This window comes from Nothobranchius furzeri, chromosome 12 (assembly GCF_043380555.1).
Source record: "Nothobranchius furzeri strain GRZ-AD chromosome 12, NfurGRZ-RIMD1, whole genome shotgun sequence".
Classification (NCBI taxonomy): Eukaryota; Metazoa; Chordata; class Actinopteri; order Cyprinodontiformes; family Nothobranchiidae; genus Nothobranchius; species Nothobranchius furzeri.
Window position 1 is genome coordinate 9,937,094 of NC_091752.1, and position 20,943 is coordinate 9,958,036.

Here is a 20,943-nt window from a genome sequence, read left to right on the forward strand (position 1 = left end):
TGACCAGCTCAGATGGGGACGGGTCGCTAGACTTCAAAATAAAGTTCTATTTGAGTGCATAATTTATTTGAAATGACAGCGCGACAGCATAATGACTGGTGGTAAAAACACTTTCCATTCCTCAGGAGGAGGTTGTTCAGGGGGCTTTAAAGCACAGCTGGTCTAACGTTTCTAGACGTGACGTTTGTTTGGCTTTTGTCCCAGACATAAGACAGAGAAGTCTCCCCCAGTGGTGATGAGGTCTGGGCATGGACATGGGACATGTCCCCCCAGAAATACATCCATGGGTCTGGGTCATTTTGAACACATTAGTGCTGTTAGCTGATGCTTTAGGTCATTTCTGTACATTTAAACCTGAATGAATTAGTCTCACTGCCTATATCAACCCCTCGTACAACATCCTGTCACATCAATGCTCATCTGAGGTCAGGATTAGTACCTTCATCAGAAAACTGCCAGTCCTATTTGTGTCTGCTGCCCCCTGGTGGAGGATCTGATGTTAGAGTGTTAAAGTAAATGAAGTACTGATATACATTTTTACACACACCAGTGGGGATGTAAGAATGACATCATTATGGAAATATATCGTGATATTTTTTCCAGCGATATTATATCGATATTCAAAAGCTGTGCATCAAAATTTGGGGAGAATTTACATGCAAACATTTGTGTATTTTCTTTTTTGTTTTTGGTGCCATTCAAACACCGACCACTAGTTGGCAGCAGTGTGCAGTGGGTTTTGTTTCCATCACTGAAATGTAAATCTCAGTTATGGTTCAGATACCTCATATTAAACATGTTACGTATCACTTTGGACTGTTAACTGCTAATATCGTCAGGCTGAATGTATCGCAATATATCGTGAAGTATCGTCTCCCCGTATCGTGATGCGTATCGTATCACCAGAATTTCACCAATACACATCCCTAGTGACCATAATCAACATCAGAGCAGACTGAAGCTGCTGGTTTCAGTTCCTCTGTCCGTCCGTTTTCAGCTGCTTATCTGGGGCAGCATTGTGTTTCTTAGCCATCTGGTTGTAGGCCACCAAACCTAGTGACTAAACTAAAACCGTAAAAGACTCATTGTGTCACATCCAGAACGTCTCTAACACACTTGCCACACTTCCCTTCTGTCCCTTGGGCATCTGTGCGTGGTCCCACCCTGGTTCAGCCCATCTTGCTGTTTGCTGTAAAGCAGCCAAACATCACTGTTCTGCGGTCTGCACACATGGACTCACTTACACACAAACACACGGCCAGGCCGGTGGTTTACCGCTAACCCCTCAGAGGGAGCGTTCTTCTACTCTCCACCAAACAGATCAGCATCGTCTTTTCCATCTCTCCTCCTCGTCCCGTTCTTCTGTGTTTTCTTAGCTTTCCTTCTAACATTTGTCTTCATTTATCACTGAAGACACTAACAGATTTATTCTTCTTTCTGTCACACTTCACAGGTTTCCAGCTACATCGTGTTAGCTTTAAGGGGGAAGTTTTCATTGCCTACAGCGGTTTCTTTTTTTTCTAAATGATGGTGGCGCAGTTGTTAGCACTGTTGTCTCGCAGCACGAAGGTTGCAGGTTCGAAACTTGGCTGTGGCCTTTCTGTGTGGAGTTGTATGTTCTCCTCATGCATGCGTGGGCTTCCCCCACAGATCACCACACGCCCTATAGGTTAAGTATTGTACGTCACATTGGATAAAAACATCTGCCAAATAAACATAGATGAAAAAGTAGCATAATCTTTTAAAGGTAGTGGCCAGACTCGGCATTAAAATAGTAGAAATACAGTATAACTACACTTTACCATCTATATAAATATGAACTGGGTTCAGTTTTTCATTTTGTTAAGGAATTTAGTCATAAATCATTACAGAAAATCTAAATTCTCTCCTCCAGGCAGCGAAGAACTGTGTTTTGCATACGTCACTCACACACGTCATACTAGGTAGCTGCTGTTGCTAACACGGTAAATCACTGTATTTTGTTTACTATCGTGTTCCTAATTAAAACAGAAAACTGTGTCTACAGCTGCAGCTAAAGGTCTGTGTCCTACACGTATTTTTAACTTGCATAGGTTTGATCTAAAATAATAACCTACATCTATAAATCCATTTAGAACCGCAGGAACTTCTGGACTCCAGCAGGTGGGTCCCGTTAGCATGACTGCCGCAGCACTAACCAACACACACACACACACACACACACACACACACACACACACACACACACACACACACACACACACACGCACAGATATAATCTAAAAGATGATCCCCATTTTTCAACAATAGATCCTCCTATAGGACCGGTGTTCTGATATCCAGCTGCAGGGCACGGAGTTCAGTTGAACGTCTCCGGTAATCCAATATCCATTCTTGTCGCCGTAGTTTCTGTTTTTCCCGCGCCAGTAAAAAACATCAGATTTTCTTTCAATTCCAGCCGTGAAAAAACAAAAACCTTTTTCATCTGAGATTTTAATACTTCTTTACACATGCTGTTCAAAGGAATTTTGCCTCTGGCCAATATCTTTAAGTCTAGTCAGCATCAGCATGCAGCTGTACCTCAGTCCTAGAAGCTGGAACAAGCTGCATCTGTTCAGACTCCGTGGCTTCCAACACGCATGGTTCTCCGACTCCATGAATGATACCAGAAAGGATCAGATTCACAAGCTTCTTCAGGAGTTTGTTTCCTTTAAACCCAGAGTGTCGTAACTTCCTGTTGTCAGGCTCATTTATCATCTCCTCTTCTTTTCAGATGTGAACGAGTGTGAGCTGCTGAGCAGTGTGTGTGGAGAGGCCGAGTGTGTGAACGTAGACGGCACCTTCTTGTGTGTGTGTCCCAGCGGCCAGGATTACAACTTCATGACAGCCAAGTGTGAGAGCATTCCCAAAGGTAAATCCGTAGATTTTCACTAGACACTCAGACAGGAAGTAAACCGGGCTGCACGGTGGAGCAGCTGTAGCAGGGAGATTATCGCAGCTTTGATTCCCAGCTGCAGCCTTTATGCGTAGTTAGCATGTATTTGTTAGCCCCACCAAATAACTCGTCGTCGTCTTCCTCCACTTATCCGGGTCCGGGTCACGGGGGCAGCATCCCAACTAGGGAGCTCGAGACCGTCCTCTCCCCGGCCACCTCCACCAGCTCCTCCGGCAGGACCCCAAGGCGTTCCCGGAACAAATTGGAGATGTAACCTCTCCAACGTGTCCTGGGTCGACCCGGCAGCCTCCTGCTGGCAGGACATGCCTGAAACACCTCCCCAGGGAGGCATCCAGGAGGCATCCTGACCAGATGCCCAAACCACCTCAACTGACTCCTTTCGATCCGGAGGAGCAGCGGTTCTACTACGAGTCCCTCCCGAATGTTTGAGCTCCTCACCCTATCTCTAAGGCTGAGCCCGGCCACCCTACGGAGGAAACTCATTTCGGCCGCTTGTATCCGCGATCTCGTTCTTTTGGTCATTACCCAAAGCTCATGAACGACCGTAGGTGAGGATTGGGACATAGATCGACTGGTAAATCGAGAGCCTGGCTTTCTGGCTCAGCTCCTTCTTCACCACGACAGATCGGCTCAGCGTCCGCATCACTGCAGACGCCGAATCAATCCGCCTGTCGATCTCTCGATCCCTCCTACCCTCACTCGTGAACAAGACCCCGAGATACTTAAACTCCTCCACTTGAGGTAGGACCTCTCTCCCGACCCGGAGTTGGCAAGCCACCCAAATAACTCCTGTAGGACAATTATTCTTTTATTTTCCTGTAAGCAATTCTGCCACAAACTTTGTAAAAAGTCTTTCTTGCATCTTTAAACAAACATAAAAAACACTCAAACTGCACATCAAAGCATGCAGTTGAAATGGGAACGGTGTGCTGGCTTGTAGCTGAAATATTACCTATGACACACGTGTCAGACACAAGGCCCATGGAGCATTTTTATGTGGCCCGCGAAATAAGTATCAAAAATACATTAAAACTGACCCGCTGGCCGATTTTACCACAACAACTACAACTCCTATGATGCTTTGCGGCGTTAGCGCGGAACCGAAGCACCCCCTCCTTTGTGTTTTTTCCAGCGTCTGCTGCCGGTGTCTGCAGCTCCGCTGTCTCGGACAAAATAAACACTCCTCTCACTCAGCGCCGAGTTTACTCAGCTATTTGCTGACGTTGAAGCCCAGAAACGGAGATTTTAACCGCTCAGTAATGCGTTCACGACTGACAGAGAAAGTTTTCCAACTAACTTCCTGACAGAGCTGATATAACTCCAGCGAGCAGCAACCCGCTCAAACCAGCATGACTCTGTGGTTGCTGTCGTTGTTATTTTTCCTCCCCGACACACAACAACGTGGTCAAGCTGCTCAGACATGTTCAGCAGCACAAACCTATGTGAGCACCTGTTGTCATCTAATGTTGTCATTATTATGATGAAGATGAACAAAACAACAGGAGTCTCCTCCTCAGCTCAGATCAACCCCATGATGCAGGTATCTGGCTGGAACAGGTGAGCATCACAGTAAACCAGTGGAGCAAACTGAGCTTTAAATATGTTGGTTTTATGCTCTTTTTCTGCTCCAAAACATGAAAGTTAACAGGTGAGATGTTGCATTTTCATTTAAGATAAAAATTATGTTTTTATTTTGTTGTTGGCCCGTGAGAAAAGATTTAACCTACAATAAACAGGAAGTGGAAAGGCTGCAGATAGATGAATAGAATAGAAAATCCCTTTATTGTTCCTCAGTGGGGAAAGCTAGACGTCACAGCAGCGATGACACTTATTACAGGAGAAAAAGGAGAATAAAAATAAGAAAAACGAACAAACAAGAAAACATAAATCCTGAATAGATTTTAAAAATGCTGATTATACCACAAGTAATGAATACCACTGATGCCTTTTATTTAAAACTGACTTGCTCGTGTGTAATTTGGTTATTCCACATTCAGTGTTAATGCAAAAATAAGTTTGTTTCCAAATTTAAAGGTTCAAAATTGCATTTATGTTGATAAAGAAAATGTGCAAATTTGCCGTCACTTTTTCAAAAAATATTAAGTTTGGCCCTCGACTCCATCCCAGAGTTTCATTTGGGCCCCGTGTGAGTTTGAGTTTGACACCCCTGCTCTATGATGACAGAATTTAAAAAAAAAAAAAAAAAAAGATCATAATAACCTGAGAAATTTTCCAGTTGGTAACAGTCTGGTAAATAAGGTGATGTAGTCCCGCCCCCTCTGGGCCTCTAAAGCACAGGTAGACATCCCAGAAGAAACATCATCAAGAGTTTAAACAGCTCACAGGAAGCTGGCCTTCCTATGATCTTGTTGATGGCTTTTACCTGCCAGCTGATGATGTCACAACAACTTTGTAAAATCTTACAAACTTGAGTAAAAACACCATAACGAAGACCCACAGCAGCAAATGTATGGAGGTAAAAAGGGCAGACACGTATGGAAATAGGATTGGGACAATATTACATGTAGCTTGTACCAAGCTTTGTAACCTGTAACATCTTTTGTAACTGTAACTTTCAGTTTGTAGCATGTAATTCTCTTTTTGTAACTGTAACTTTGTTTTGTAACTTGCAGAAAACAAACAAATCACACATCTCAGTCTATAGTTACAAAACTCATGATTACAAGCACAAAACATTTTGTCCCAATTCTGGCTTCCTTCCCAAAGAACCAATGACAAGCTTTATCTGACCAGCTAACCATGAGTCTTGGATTCCTGTCGAAGTCAATTCCTGTTGGAAGCGAGCTAGAATTGGGCCAAAATATAGTCTAGTCTATTTTTAAGGTCCGGGTGGTTCCACCAGCCTGAAAAACTCATCATTGCTTAGCGGAGGTTAGCAGAGATCGGCCGTGTTCATTTTTTCATCCATTCATCTTTCAGCACCTCCAGTGGAGAGGAAGGAGTGTTACTATAACCTGAACGATGAGAACCTGTGTGAGAGCGTGCTGACCAGCCATGTCACGCTGCAGGAGTGCTGCTGTACGCTGGGAGCTGGCTGGGGGGACAACTGTGAGGTGTATCCCTGTCCTGTCAACGGTACAGGTGAGGAAGAAGAAATCCTGTGAGAATGGTACAAAAGCAAGGACACTGAGGGATAGATGAAGGAAAGCAGACTGATCCACACGTGATATCATTGATGCCAACGCTGTTAGAAGTTTGAGTCTGCCAGGCCACTCAGGCCCACTAAAACCCATGTCTGTGTTTTGTGATCATTTCATCAGCTGGGTGAAATGGGTGATAATGGCCCAGTTTTTACTTGGTTTAGGATTCATACAGCATGTACTATGTCCTATTTAAGTCTTCAAGTTGTGGAATTAGAGCTTTTCTGGTCAAATCTGGATGATAACGTTACGCTGAGTCTTCTGCTGCTGATGGTTCTGAGTCTTTCACCCTTCTGGGCTCCAGGCAGGGAAACGGATCTCAGACTTACCAGATGCCAGCATTTCTTTAGAGTATCGTCTTCATGTGAATTCCTGTTTAAGCCGGGCGTACACTGTGCGACTTTTTCACTTTTTTGTGCCGATTTTCCACTCGTGCAAGAATCCACGACATCGGGGCGAGTTTTGCGCCGAGCGGTCGTGTAGTGTGCAGGGGGTTACGAGAGGCAATTAACACCACGTGACCAGCTGCCGATCAGCAATCGTGAGCTCGTACGGACTTCTGGCGTGTTTAATATTTCTCTCGTCCCTCGTGAGGGTATCGCACTGTTGAAGCGGCGCTGCGAGCAGCTGCGACCCAAACAGTATCAGAACCGCTCACGGCGCATGCGCAATCCTGCATCAACGCCGCTCGCTCGCTATTTCCCTAATAACACACGCTGTTCGTTTTTGTTTCTACACGTTTTTTTTTACTCACAAAGATTGTCAAGAAAGCGTGTTTGTCGTGTTCATGTCAAATTAAACTGATCACAAAACACAGATTTACTTTGTTTATTTCGTTTTCCTCATCCAACCCCCATAAATCCCTGTGTGTCCTCCTGCAGCACTCCTGAAGGACAACAGGCAAAACAAGACAAAAACGTCTGACGTGTTGAGTAAAAACTGCTATTTTTAGCATATTTTTAGGGCCGACGTGTTGCTACCAGACGTACAGTGTGAGCAGTCAGGTCGCATCCGAGAACTGGGTCGTGCAGTGTGAGCGTAACTCGTGAGATCTGCCCTGCGAGGAAGTTGTACAGTGTGAGCTGAAGCTGAGTGCTACGAGTGAAAAAGTCACACAGTGTACGCCCGGCTTTAGTGGACATAATTCCTAACCTCCAGACCTCCCTGTTGCTTCCCTTTCAGACCAGTTTAACCAGATGTGCCCATCAGGAAGAGGTTTTATTCCCAGTGAAGATTTGCTTTATGGATTACAATTTTCTGATAACTACAAAGGTAAGATGAGTTCATCATGGTTTTAATAAAGCTTTAGTTAGGATAACACTGACTAACATCTGGCTCAGTGGGATTCAGTTCAGCCTGGGAGGCAACAGTGTAGCTCACAGACCACTAGATATCCTAGTTTCCTCCAGTTACCTCCATCCATCCACCCATCCATCATCCATCAATCTTATCATCCATCAATCTATCATCCATCCATCCATCCATCCTTATGTTGAAGCTGTCATCAGCTGATCAGGAGCTAAAGAGGTAGATGTTTTCATCCAAGCGCATCACGGCCGTGAAGAACGAGGAAGACGTGATGAATATCTACGGCTGCAGGTGTGGACCTGCAGCCATGACCTTCTTAGCGTGACAGCGGGACATCCTGAAGGTCCGCTCACCTGTTCACCGCTCAGACGTCCTGATCTTCTACCTTCCTAGATCATCCAGCTGTAACCTGTTCCTGATCATGTCTTTAGTCCCACTGTAACACTGATGCATCAGTCTCAGACGTCATGGAGCTCAGGTGTTATCAGAACTACCTGTGTGTGTTCACCACCCAGCTTCAGCTCTTCTGTGGTTGGGTCTGACCCAAGTTAGTAAATGTAAGTCCTCCATCAGACTTGTACCTCTTCTAGTGTCATTTTAAAGGATTTTATTTATTTATTTAACCATTATTAGATTATCAGCAACAGAAATGCTGCTAATAACACACAATTATGTGAAGCTGTAAAAATTAGAATATTGTGCAAAATTACATTTATTTCTGTAATTTAACTAGACTGAGAGACCATTTAAAGGCCCAGGAACCTTTACAGGTGTTTCTATTTGCAATTTTAAATTTTAGCTGATTGGGGTCTTGTTAAATATCACACAGAGATCTTTTAATAGTCTAGATTAGTGTAATGTTCCTGTTAGTAGTTCCTCCTGTTAAGTGCTTATTTATACAAATTATTCAGGTTTATAAAAAACATTTGGACTTACATTTTATTATGTTCCAGTCATTAGTCATTTATATTTCACTATTGTAGTCATTTATAGTAAATTAAGTAAGCTGAATTAAGAGGGGAACCCATTTTCCTAGCGTTCTTTAATGAAAAAAGTAACTAAGTAGTTATTTTTCTTGGTAATTAGTTACTTTTATAATCTCGTAACTCGGTAAGTAACTGAGTTACTTTTTTGACAGAGTAATCAGTAACTATAACTAATTACTTTTTAACTCATTCACTGCCAGCCGTTTCCTGATCACTAACGGCCTTCGCTGCCAGCGTTTCTCACCGTTTTTACTGTTTTTTTTAAGAGTCACAGAACGTTGCGCGCTAGCATGATGTCGATGCCAAAACAACCAAAACAAAGAGGAGACTCACCTCTTACATCAGGAAGAAGCCGTGTGTTTCAAGCGTTATCCGTTCTTTCATAATCCGTTGTCGAATTGTGATCGGCAGACGCTTCTCCGGTTCGCGCCTCACTTTTTTTACAGGAACGGCCCAAAACGATCTCCAAACACATGGATGGTCTGCTTCCTGATCATGTGATCTGTGACGTATGCGGATGAAGATCGGCTTCAGGGCTGAGATGTTTGTTCTCTCAGCGCGGGGGCTCGTTCCAATGCTCAAACAGTAAAAAAATGCAAATGACGACTTTAGTCGTCATTGGCAGTGAACGGTTGGATCTAAAATGACGACTTTAGTCGTCAATGGCAGTGAATGAGTTAAAAGTATCATTCCCAACACTGCCTGTGACTCAGAAAGACTCCAACAGGAAGCAGTTTGAAGAGGATCAGGAGGCAAACCACCAGAACTCACAGCCATCCTCCAAAGGATACATAAATTCACAGATGGAAAAGTTACAGGACGTCAGTAAGAATGGAGCTGGAACGTGGCTCCAACACTGCTTACAGCCAGATTTCTCTCTGGATGCTTTCAGATGCAGATGAATGCTCTTTGTTTGGTCAGGAGGTTTGTAAAGGAGGCTACTGCAAGAACACAGAGGGGAGCTACGAGTGTTACTGCATGGGGGGGCACTACTACGACCCCATCAGTCTGGAGTGTAGAGGTGAGAGAGGAACGCAGCAAAGGGAGGGAGTGTGTGTGTGTGTGTGTGTGTGATGGCTGTTTGCTCTTGTTTCCTGCAGATATCAATGAGTGTTTGGATGAGATGCTGTGTGACGGTGGCGAGTGTCAAAACACCGACGGCTCGTACGTATGCATGTGCAGACATCCCCTGGTTCTGGAGCCAGACAGCCACCGCTGTGTCCCGGTTCCTGAGCTGGCCGGTGAGATGGGTTTTCAGTCATTATGTCGTCTAATTATCAGATTGGTTTTGTTTCCTGAATGATTTCAGAGAGTCTGACTTAAGTTTCTGCCGCAGGTTTAATAAACATTCATGTTCAGACAGTTTTTAGTTGGTTGTTGAAACATCAGTCCAGGTAGAAACCTTCTCATGCTGAAGGTGACTGGATGTTTCTGTAGAGCAACAAGAGATGGAGCAGGTGGACTACCAGGGCATCTGCTGGCAGACGGTGACCCAGAGCTTGACGTGTACGCGCCCACTGGGGCCCAACAGGAGGACCACATACACCGAGTGCTGCTGTCGCCACGGGGAGGCCTGGGGCATGGACTGTGCCCTGTGTCCTCCGAGAGAATCGGGTATGCACACACACACGTCTGTCTTTCTATCTTAGTGAGGACCATCCATTGACTTCCATTAATGTTTGTGACTGTATGTGCCTAACCCCAACCAATGCTGAAGTATTCCAACCTAAACTAAAGCTTCATTCACACCAGACCTCTAAAACCAACTGGTAAACATTTAAAAGAAAGTGAAGACCACAAAACTGTCCTCACTTTGTAGGTTAGACCCTCATGATGGTCCTCAGTAGGTAGTAATTACAAGAACACACGTTGACAGTCCACCTCCTGAATCTCTAAAGCCGGGCGTACACTGTGCGACTTTTTCACTTTTTTGAGCCGATTTTCCAGTCGTGCGAGAATCCACGAGATCGGGGCGAGTTTTGCGCCGAGCGTCGTGTAGTGTACAGGGGGTTACGAGAGGCGATTAACACCACGTGACCAGCTACCGATCAGCAATCGTGAGCTCGCACGGACTTCTGGCGTGTTTAATATTTTGCTCGTCCCTCGTGAGGGTATCGCACTGTTGAAGCGGTGCTGGGAGCAGCTGCGACCCAAAATGTATCAGAACAGCTCACGGTGCATGCGCAATCCTGCATCAACACCGCTCGCCCATTTCCCTAATAACACACGTTGTTCGTTTTTGTTTCTACATTGGTTTTTTTTACTCGCAAAGATTGTCAAGAAAGCGTGTTTTTGTCGTGTTCATGTCAAATTAAACTGATCACAAAACACAGATTTACTTTCTTTATTTCGTTTTCCTCATCCAACCCCCATAAATCCCTGTGTGTCTCCCTGCAGCACTCCCAAAGGACAACAGGCAAAACAAGACAAAAAAGTCTGACGTGTTGAGTAAAAACTGCTATTTTTAGCATATTTTTAGGTCCGACGTGTTGCTACCAGACGTACAGTGTGAGCAGTCAGGTCGCATCTGAGAACTGGGTCGTGCAGTGTGAGTGCATGACTCGTGAGATCTGCCCTGCGAGGAAGTCGTACAGTTAGAGCTGAAGCTGAGTGCTACGAGTGAAAAAGTCGCACAGTGTACGCCCGGCTTAAATCATCTCTGCTCTTCTGTCTCTTCTACACCCTAGACGATTATGCATCCATGTGTAACATTCCTCTGGGTGGCGGCCGGCGACCGTACGGGAACGACGCCCTTGTTGCCGGTCCAGTCCATGAATATGAAGTGAGCCCAGATTACCTGCCTTCACCTGAGCAGCAGCTGGTCCCAAAGTTTTATGAGAATGAAGAGTGTAAGATTTTATTTTGTCCTTTGTGTTCATGGCCAGGTGCAGAAGTTTAGAGACATTACTGTTTTCAGCATCTTTAGATCTTTCTGTCAGACGTTTCTATGGTTACAGTAGAATTACAGCATTGAGAGTCCACATCTCCAGTGCTGGTCCTTCTAGGACTCTGTAGTCCACCCTGACCTGCAGGTCCAGATCCTGACTGCTGGAGCTCATTCTTCATCATCTGTGTTGTGTTTGTGTTTGTCCCCCTGCCTCTGGAGGATGGACTACACGTTCTGAGAGGGATGAAGGTCTGGGGAGATTCCTGGACCCAACGTGTAGATCCTCTGGTCCTGATCCACTTAGTTTTGACTAAATCCTTCTGGCCTGGTGCTCCATCATGCTGGAGAAGACATTGTTCATCACCAAGCTGTTGTTGGATGGTTAGAGGAGTTCCTCTGGGGGGGATGTTTAGGTAACATTCTTTATCAGGGTATGTGCAGGAATCTCAAAATTTAATTTAAGACTTTTTCAAGACTTTTTAAGATCTCCACAAAAATAAACGATAATGAACAAGAGTCTGCTTCTAGACCTGCAGAAAGAGAGAAGAAAAAAAACAATAAACAAACAAAAAAATGGGACACAACAACACAACAAGATCCAGTTATCACTGCGTCAACTTGATGAAGAAATATAAAATCAACATTGTTTAACTGAACAATCACACGATAATAAATCACAGTGCATTAAGTGCCCACCATAGCCTTAAGACCTGTGTTGAACGTGCCCAAGTCCATATTTATGAAAGCACTATGAGCACCTGTGTGTGTACACGCACTTATTTATGTAAGGTTTCTCTAGGAGCGTCCAATAGAGAGTGTGCAGGGCCACAGATCTGCCCCCCAAAGATGTGTAGGAGACAGAGGGAGCTCCAAGTCCCAGAGATCCAGGAGCTGCCCCAGAGCACAGGAACTCCAGGGAGAGTGCAACCAGAAAAGCCCCCACCCCCCTCGAGAGGCACAGAGGATCGCCCCGGGGGGCCACAACCAGCAGCCGGCAGAGTCCCGGGAGATATCAGCGGCAAACCCACAGGCCCGCCCGCAGCCTCCCACCCCCTAGCCGGCCGAGCCCGGGACCCATTGACCGGGGACCCAGGGTCGACCACGCCTGCCGGGGACCCAGCAGAGCCCAGGGACCCAGACCCCACCAGGCAGCCACTGGGATTGGTCAGGCAGATGCCAAAAGTCTTAAACTCCCTGACCCGGGAGCCACGACCCAGGCAGACCAAGGCACCGCACTCCACACCAGGTGTGGCAGGGGGAGGGGAGACGAAGATCTATATCATCAAAAGAAGTCCCAGGAGTAGGGAGGAGTCAAAGGCCCCACCTGACATATACAGCCATACACAAACACAGTCACACACTCCCTCCCTCATGCTCACACATGCACATACAACCCAAGACTTACAAAAATGCACGCCGGACACCCACTCATACTCCCCATACACACCCTATTCACTCTGGTCCCGGTACTGCTGCACATGGGGTACAACCATCACCGGTAACCAGAGTTTGACCCTTTCTGCTGGGGTGCTGATGAGCAGGCTCCTCCGCCCAATGCTGAGCACAGCAACTCATCACTGAATATTTGTGCTGACTTTCCACAACAGAATGATTGTAAAAGTGCCAGAAACATCTTTAGATCTATTTATGTTTATTTTCCACTAATAACATCTCACTGAAAACAGATCCATGCTTTTTTGCAAGTTTTTTCTTCTTCTTGATTTCAAATCTCTTATATAACATGTAGGGAAGACGTGCCTAAAGGGTTTAGCCTGTATGCACCTGAAACAACAACCGCAGTACCTTGTCTGTGAGAATATTCTTTAGGTTAGAATGGACCTGTCTAATTACTGGGAAAGCGGTTTTTGACCAACGCTTGAACTCAACTCCCCCCCCAAAAGAATACAAGCCTCGGGAAACATCAGTGAAGGCTGAAACTGAAAGGAGACAAACCTGCTAAAGTTCTATACAGAAAACTGACGTATCTGGAGGGGATTTTGATGATTTTACAAACTTTAAGCTCCAGTCGCAGCGAGATGTTGAAGCGACAGTTGTAGTGGCGCCGTGATACCAGCAACCGCAGCGTGTTTTCCCCATCGACATATAAATATTGGACAATGGGTTTCCATAGGCTCCAACAACACATTTTTGAAGATAAATGGGAGGTGGCCACCACCGCCATTTTGACTGTGTCACAGGTTCCGTCAAGCCCAGATAATTCCACAAAAGGGAAGAGCGGTGGAGCTGAGGGTGGGGCTGTAAGGCTGGGATCAACCGGTCGAACTAGCTACAAGCTAACCCAAAACTAACGCGGAGGTGGGAGCTAAGCTAACGGAGGTAGCAACCTAGCTACAACCGGAGTTAACTGTGCAAAACACCAGAGCTTCTGAGTCAGAGATACGCCGGGCTGACCGCTGGGTAAAACTGGGTGGTGTTGAGGGTCTGACCTCATGAGGAAATTACTATGCAGTGATTTTCCCCAAAATGACTGTGCTTAAATTGCTCTGAAAAGCAAATAATCACATCAGCGCCAAGAAACTTCATTTCCCATGATGCTTTGCACACGGAAGCATTGTGATGACGTCACCGCCTAGTACCAGAAACACGTTCTGCGCATGTGCGGGAAGCCGTGGAGCTTTTCCCGCGAACTAAGACCATAAATCTTCAGCAGAGACAAAGAAACCTCGTTCTTTTGCCCAGGATACCTGGCGGTAAGGACACGCTTGTCGAACGCTCCGACTTCTTTGAGCACGCGGAAGCTCTAAGAGCCAAGTTGAGCCCACGGGACCGCTGATCTGCTCGTTTCTGCTCCCCTCCAGCTGATGTTTGAGGACACAGAACCAGCGGAGAGAAACAACAACTCCATCCAGCTCTCAGAAACGCTGTAAGTTGTCAAACTCAGCCCAAAAGGAACTTCGTTTTCTTTGTGTCCAGCCGTGGAGAAACACTCGTGGAGCCAAACAACGGAGAAAGCATCAAACCGGCGGATGACGCTGAAAACTGCGGAGAAACACGGAGAACCGTCAAATCAAAAGGGGGAGGGACGCCTCGCTCTTTTGGTGATCAGAAAACTAATTTTTCTCTCATTCTTTTCTTCTCCCGTTTCCTCTATAGTCCAGAATAAGCAATAAAACCGCGCTATTGCTTAAAAAAAGTAGCTTCGTGTTTTCCTCTTTCGTTCCAAATTCGTCCTTCGGGTCATTTTGAAAGAATAAACTGCTTATTAATCATTGTTTGGTATCTTTAAATGTTCGGCCATGGCCAGGCTGATAAACTAAGGATATTAACTCGTGATTAATCTTTTGTGTTGTTGCATGATCCTTTGAAATGTTTTGAGTGATTTAAGGTTAAGTTACTACTGATTCTAAGTGCTTTGGAAGTTAAAGTGCAAGTTGCCACCCACACTTTAGCCAGACAAAGGAGTCAGCCATCTTGTATTCAAGACTCCATTTTGAATCCATACACACGCACACACACTACTCCTTTGTGAGAACAAAGGACCCCATTCATACATCCTACATACACACAAAACACCTTGAACATTATTTTGAATATACATCCTTTTATTATATCACATGGTTATTATTCATTTATGCCACTGTTTATTCATTTGACAAATTGTTAATTAAACGTTATAAAATTCAGATTTTCGTCTCCAGTAGCTTTGTTGTGTCGAAGAGAAGTCTCTGCTCCAAGGATTCTACGAACTTCAAGAAAGACTGATAAGAGTTTTGGATTCAATTTTTCCCCGGAAAAAGGGGAATGGTGCCCCGTATATCTAAGAATATCTTAATTAATTAATAAATCAGTAAATATTCCCATATTTACAGAATTTATTGAAGAATCCAAAAGTAAGTTAACGCTTACGAATTGTTCGCTCCTAATAACCCGAACACAGAGGTCTCCCGAGAGCTCCACAAGCCGGCAGCCATACAGCAGACAAGCACCGCTGCGATCTGAAATGTGCAGAGCTGCCGCTGGGGAGAACCGGGTGGAAAGGTTTCCATCCCAGAGCTCCACAAGCCGGCAGCCCGCGCAGCAGACAGAAGCCGCAATCAGACAGAGATGCGCCGAGCTGCGGGGAGGGGAGAACCGGGTGGAAAACAGAGTTCTCTCGAGAGCTCCACAAGCCGGTAGCCGGAACCCAGCTCCACCAACATGTTATATTTCAACCCATTTTCTAAAGTGCAGCATTATGTTAAATGCACTGGGTTTTACCCTATTACATTTAAATTTCATGGTTAAACAGTACATGTTAAAATCTAAGCTCAGCTCGGCAGTGACCTAAAATACATAAATATAATTTTACTTACCGAGAAAATGAAGTGGAGACTCCTTGGATGCTCTTTTAGTGCAATTAATGCCACTGCAAGTCATTTTGTCCAACAATTGCACAAAAAATATCCAAAAAAGAATACACAAACACAGAGACTCAAAATCCTGGAACAGTTTCCAGACCAGACCGAGGCTCTTTCACGGAGCTAGCTCTGTGGTCACGTGGGTCTGATGCTCATTAATTATACAGAATTTTAGGCTTTTAATACACTTAAACAGAAGAGTGAGAAAAAAATTCATCCCCCTCAGAGTTGTCATGAGTGTAAACTAGATCATTTAAACAAAAAACATGTTTTGGAACCAGGCTGTAAACATGTTTATTTCTGCTGTGAAATTGGTATTTTTAACATGGGAGTCAATGAGGATTTGTTCGCTTCTGACACCAGCCCCCAGCGGATGAGGGTGGAACTGCAATTTTTGTCACTTCCGCGTTAGCCTCAATTTTTCACCCGCATTGTGGGGGCTTGGTTTTCCCCTAGCTGTCTCCGTGACTGTGATTGGTCAAATGGCGACTCGTGACCCACTAACAAAGATGGTTTGTGAAGAGGATGAACACTCATTTTTCTGAAACTGATTCTTATGAGGAGTGACTGAAACCTGACCAAAGACTCACCTTCCCTAAAACAAAATCTCTTTGATTCATGTGAACGTATTTGGTTTCATAAACGGCAATTTTCGCTGAAAAGCGTCAAGTTTGCAAGTATTAGACGAACGCATTTTAAAATCACGTCAATACGAACCAAATTTAAGTCTTTACTAAATTGATTTAAGACTTTTTAAACACTGTTAAGGGTCTTAATTTTCCTTTCATGAAATTCAAGACTTTTAAGACCCCACGGATACCCTGTTTATTCATGGCTGTTCTGAAGCTAAACTGAGAGGGAGTCCATTATCTTGTCTCAGAAGACACCTGCCCCAACCAACCACACACACACACACACACACACACACACACACACACACACACAGTTTCAGGATGTTTTCCTACAGTCCTCAGCAGGGCCGGATTATCACTGCAGGGGCCCCTGGGCACAATGTGCTTAGGGCCCCACCCCCCACCCCACCCGGCGTCCCCCAACATTACTGTCACCCAGGTGGACTTTTTAGACATTTAATAACATTGTCAATATTAAAAATCGCTTACTTATGCTGATACAAAAGCATTTACCTCCAGGTCAAAATAGTTTTATAACCTAATCACAAACACTCATACCTGATGATTTTTCTGTTTTGCCTCACTTGTCTTTCTTCCTCTGTCCTCTCTCTTTTCTCTTCTTTTTCTGTTTCTCTCTTCCTCACAGTGCTCCTGTCTTCTCTTCTGTCTGTAATAACAAAAATGTTGTCGACCTGTGGGACAGTGGGGGCAAGAGTCTTGCTGAAAAAGAGATCCCACTGTCACACTACGACGGAAAGTAATGCCGATTATTTAAAAGATTATACAGTTATTGAAAAGTTTGCAAAGATAAAATATCTGCATGTTTTTGTTTGTCTCCTGTCTCCTTCCTCCTCTTGTCTCCTGTCTCCTTCCTCCTCTTGTCTTCTGTCTCCTTCCTCCTCTTGTCTCCTTCCTCATCTTGTCTACTGTCTCCTTCCTCATCTTGTCTCCTGTCTCCTTCTTCCTCTTGTCTCCTGTTTCCTTCCTCATCTTGTCTCCTTCCTCCTCTTGACTCCTGTTTCCTTCCTCGTCTTGTCTCCTGTCACCTTCCTCGTCTTGACCCCTGGCTCCTTCCTCTTCTTTTTGTTTCCTCTTGTTGGTCTCCTCTCTTGCCTTCAGAAAAACTTCTTTCTGGCCTTTCTATTAGTAAATTCATTTACAATGTCATCAAAGTCCATATTCCTGACAAGCTGAGATTCAATAGCCATCAGTGACAGTGCACTGAGGCGCTGGTGACTTTGTGTTGTTCTCAGTTCATTTTTTATTCTTGCCATTTGTGAAAATGATCGTTCCCCTTCACAATTTGTAGGTAGAATTAGAAAAATCCACAGGGCCACAAACACATTAGGGAAGATGGACTGTAGACTATTAGCTCGAAAACGATCGACTCTGCTGGGATTATTTTGAGCGGAGAGGTGCAAAGCTCTGATCGTTGACATGCTCCAGACAGATGCATTCTGAGCACGGCCACAGTAACATTATCAAAGTGTCGCCACCTCAAAAACAAATTTAACACGCGATCGTTCATGTCGGCTCATATCCTTTCATGCTTTCTGTCTTTTATTTGTGTCTGATGTGTTTCGCTGCTGCGGAGCAAGCGCATAACCTGTTTCATCCTCCGGTGACTTCACTGCACCAGTGTGGCCGGCGCTCAGCGCGCACTCCGCTATTTTTGCGGTCCGTAGATCTTTTAGAACTGCAGTTCAAAGGTAACTCATGAGGTGAAAATATGAAGCCAGGTAGCAGTTTTCTTCAGGATTGAGAGGAGATGCAGGAAGATAATAAACACAGGACAGAAAAATAGTCAAATAAAAAACAAGTTAGTTTTTGTACCTGGTGGTTGCAGCAAACAGACACCATTGAAGGGAATCAGAAGTGAGGAACAGAAAATTAAATGATTCTCTCAATGTTTAGAGCAGCAGGAACTCTGAGAGGCTGCAGGCGCACCAGTGAGTTTGCGGCCACTGCGCAGGGGGTGGGGGGAGAGGGCTGAAGCAGGCAGTAAAGATGCAAAAACTACCGTTGTTAAAAGAAATGTGTGTTAACTTAGAAAATGTGGGCGCAATTTTAATTGTTAACTTTTTTCTCCAACGTTAAGACTGCTGCTCGCGTGGGCCCCCTTGTGGCTGTGGGCCCCTGGGCCTGTGCCCAGTTTGCCCATATTATAATCCGGCCTTGGTCCTCAGCAGTCCAGTCCCTGGACCTTCAGCAGTACATCAGTCTGTCCTTGATGGGTTTCATGGACATAAGGAACCACTTAGCTGCCCTTTTTGACCCTAGACCATCCTACAGAGGTCACTCCTCACTGAGCTGCAGATGGACTCAGCCCTGCTTACTGGGATCTGCTAAATCTGGGCTGATGTGGTCTATAAACACCTGTGCAGCCAGTCGCTCACCATCACATTTATGCAGAACTTGTTTTATCCTTGTCATGCATCTAGCTCTCACCCTCATGTCTTTGTGCTGCAGATCCATACAGAGCATTTGAGGGTTTGCAAGCAGATGAGTGTGGGATCCTGAACGGTTGTGAGAACGGTCGGTGTGTCCGTGTCCAGGAGGGTTACACCTGTGACTGCTTTGACGGATACACGTTGGACCTGTCCCGCATGTCCTGCATGGGTAGGACAGCACACGCAGGAACAGAAGAACTTCTTACACGTGGTCGCTTTCTATTGTTTCCTTTGGTTTCTCCACAGACGTGAACGAGTGTTCGGAGCTGAACAACCGCATGTCGTTGTGTAGGAACGCCAAATGTATCAACACCGTGGGCTCCTATCAGTGTGTGTGCCTGCCGGGCTTCAAGGTGTCTGACAAACCCAACTACTGTGTGGAGGCAGAAACACACCAAGCTCGCACACAGTGAGCATGGATGAGACAACAGAACCACACACACACACACACACACACACACACACACACACACACACACACACACACACACACACACACACACACACACACACACACACACACACAAACGTTTTGATATACTTGTGAAGACATCCTCATTAAGTTTAGCTTCTGAATCCCAGAGAGCAGAGCTGGCCAACGGCACGGAGACGATATCTTAAGGGTTAACACACGAGACGATCAACAGGCGATTTCCGACACCTGTGGGCCAACTAGGGCTGGGCAATATGGAAACCGTTCCCATCACAATATCAATTTTCATATCGGTCATAAAGCAAATCACTGATTTTGTCCATCCCTAAAGTTCTTCGGTACTCTACATTTAAATTTAATGGTTAATTTCATTTTAAAGTTTATTTTCAAAAGCTGAACTTGTCATCAAACATTAAAATGTTGTGGATTCATTAAAGATTTCAAAAGATCGATATCATGCTATTTTAAACAGTATATGATCAAATATTTATTTTATTAACACGTTATTTTGTCAGCCTGAATTTAGACCAGGAAATAAAACGCTTTGTTTCAGTGAAGTTCCGCCCACACCTACTCCAACCACATGTGCCTACAACAGGTTGCTGTATTGGCTCTGGTCGACCAGTGGTTAAGGCGTCTGCCAGGCTTCTCAGTTTGCCATGTGCTGACATGGGTTCGACTCCCTCAGGGGTCGGCACTCATTTATTTAGCCCGCTGAAACAGATTTCATGTTTTTATATTTTAGTTTTACTAATTATTTTCTGCAAAATATTTTGTGTCTCTAAAGATATTTGAATTTTGTCGTTTCCAAGCAGCATTTAAGTTGATTCACTCTGCTCAGCTCACATGGCTAAAAAACAGTAAACACAGATTAGATTTAAACTGTTTACCAACAAAGGACTGAAAACGTTTTACTGGCAAGTGTAGCTAAAAATAAGAAAAGTTGCTGCTCAGACCGGGATGTCGCAACGACAGATAACAGTGTTGCGTGTTCCCGCACCAACGCAGAAGCATAAACTAGGCTCCCCAAAGAGTCCCGGGTTTGTAGTAGGAGTGTGCATCTCATGATTCAATTCAATTTCATTATTAAACAATTATCATGATTACCACTATTTTTTTCATACTTTCAAATGAATTCGGCATACATTAATCCAAGTTACCAAATACCTTCTACTGCACCATCTTATTCATGTAAGACTGAACACACACCCAACACACTCCTGCAGGAAATCAACAGCATAAAGATGAATAATGAAAATGAGATTAAACAGTTTGTTTTCCTAAACAGAAACAGCTGAAACGGCAAACTGGAGCGATGCGGAGCTTCTGGCCTTTAGATCTGAAGCTCAGGGACCGTGAAGGTCAGACACCTTTTGGAGCAGCTCGTGTAAAAAGTTAAGGAGCGTGGCTTCGATCACCATAAAAAACAAGTCCTGTTCGAGCTAAAGGGAAGTCTGTGACACGAAGACTGCCCCCACACCCACTTTATACCACTGTCGCGTAATCGCCCTCATTACCCCCACAGGCTGACCTTATAAAGGACCCAAAGCTCCATGGTGCCGCCTCAGCTTTGCAGCAAAGTAACTCCGTAGTTTGAGGAAAAAGGTTGGAGTTGCGGGCAAATTTAATCAATCCTTCCTTGATTGTTGGCTGATTAAGAAGAACAACGACCGGCTTCTTCTCTTTATCTAACCCAGGATGGAAGCGGTGCTGTTGCATGTTGGTAGTGTTACTGTTGTATTTTAGTTTAGTTTTACACAACTTTCCTTTAATCCTGACGAGTATTCTCACGC

The 20,943-nt window shown here is 44.8% G+C and overlaps 1 protein-coding gene across 5 annotated transcripts in view; it reads left to right on the forward strand.

The window, feature by feature from the left end:
* The window catches only part of ltbp1 (latent transforming growth factor beta binding protein 1), a 140,256-nt gene extending 121,010 nt beyond the window's left edge, over positions 1-19,246 (forward strand). For all 5 annotated transcript variants that reach the window (XM_054749982.2, XM_054749983.2, XM_070542236.1 and 2 more), the window contains 9 exons: positions 2,753-2,890; positions 5,876-6,037; positions 7,279-7,368; positions 9,283-9,411; positions 9,491-9,631; positions 9,828-10,004; positions 11,078-11,239; positions 18,737-18,886; positions 18,964-19,246. In XM_054749982.2, the coding sequence (XP_054605957.2) occupies positions 2,753-2,890; positions 5,876-6,037; positions 7,279-7,368; positions 9,283-9,411; positions 9,491-9,631; positions 9,828-10,004; positions 11,078-11,239; positions 18,737-18,886; positions 18,964-19,130 (1,316 nt within the window). In that variant the 3' untranslated portion in view covers positions 19,131-19,246. The remainder of the gene's footprint in view (positions 1-2,752; positions 2,891-5,875; positions 6,038-7,278; positions 7,369-9,282; positions 9,412-9,490; positions 9,632-9,827; positions 10,005-11,077; positions 11,240-18,736; positions 18,887-18,963) is intronic.
* The last annotated feature ends 1,697 nt before the right edge of the window (positions 19,247-20,943 follow it).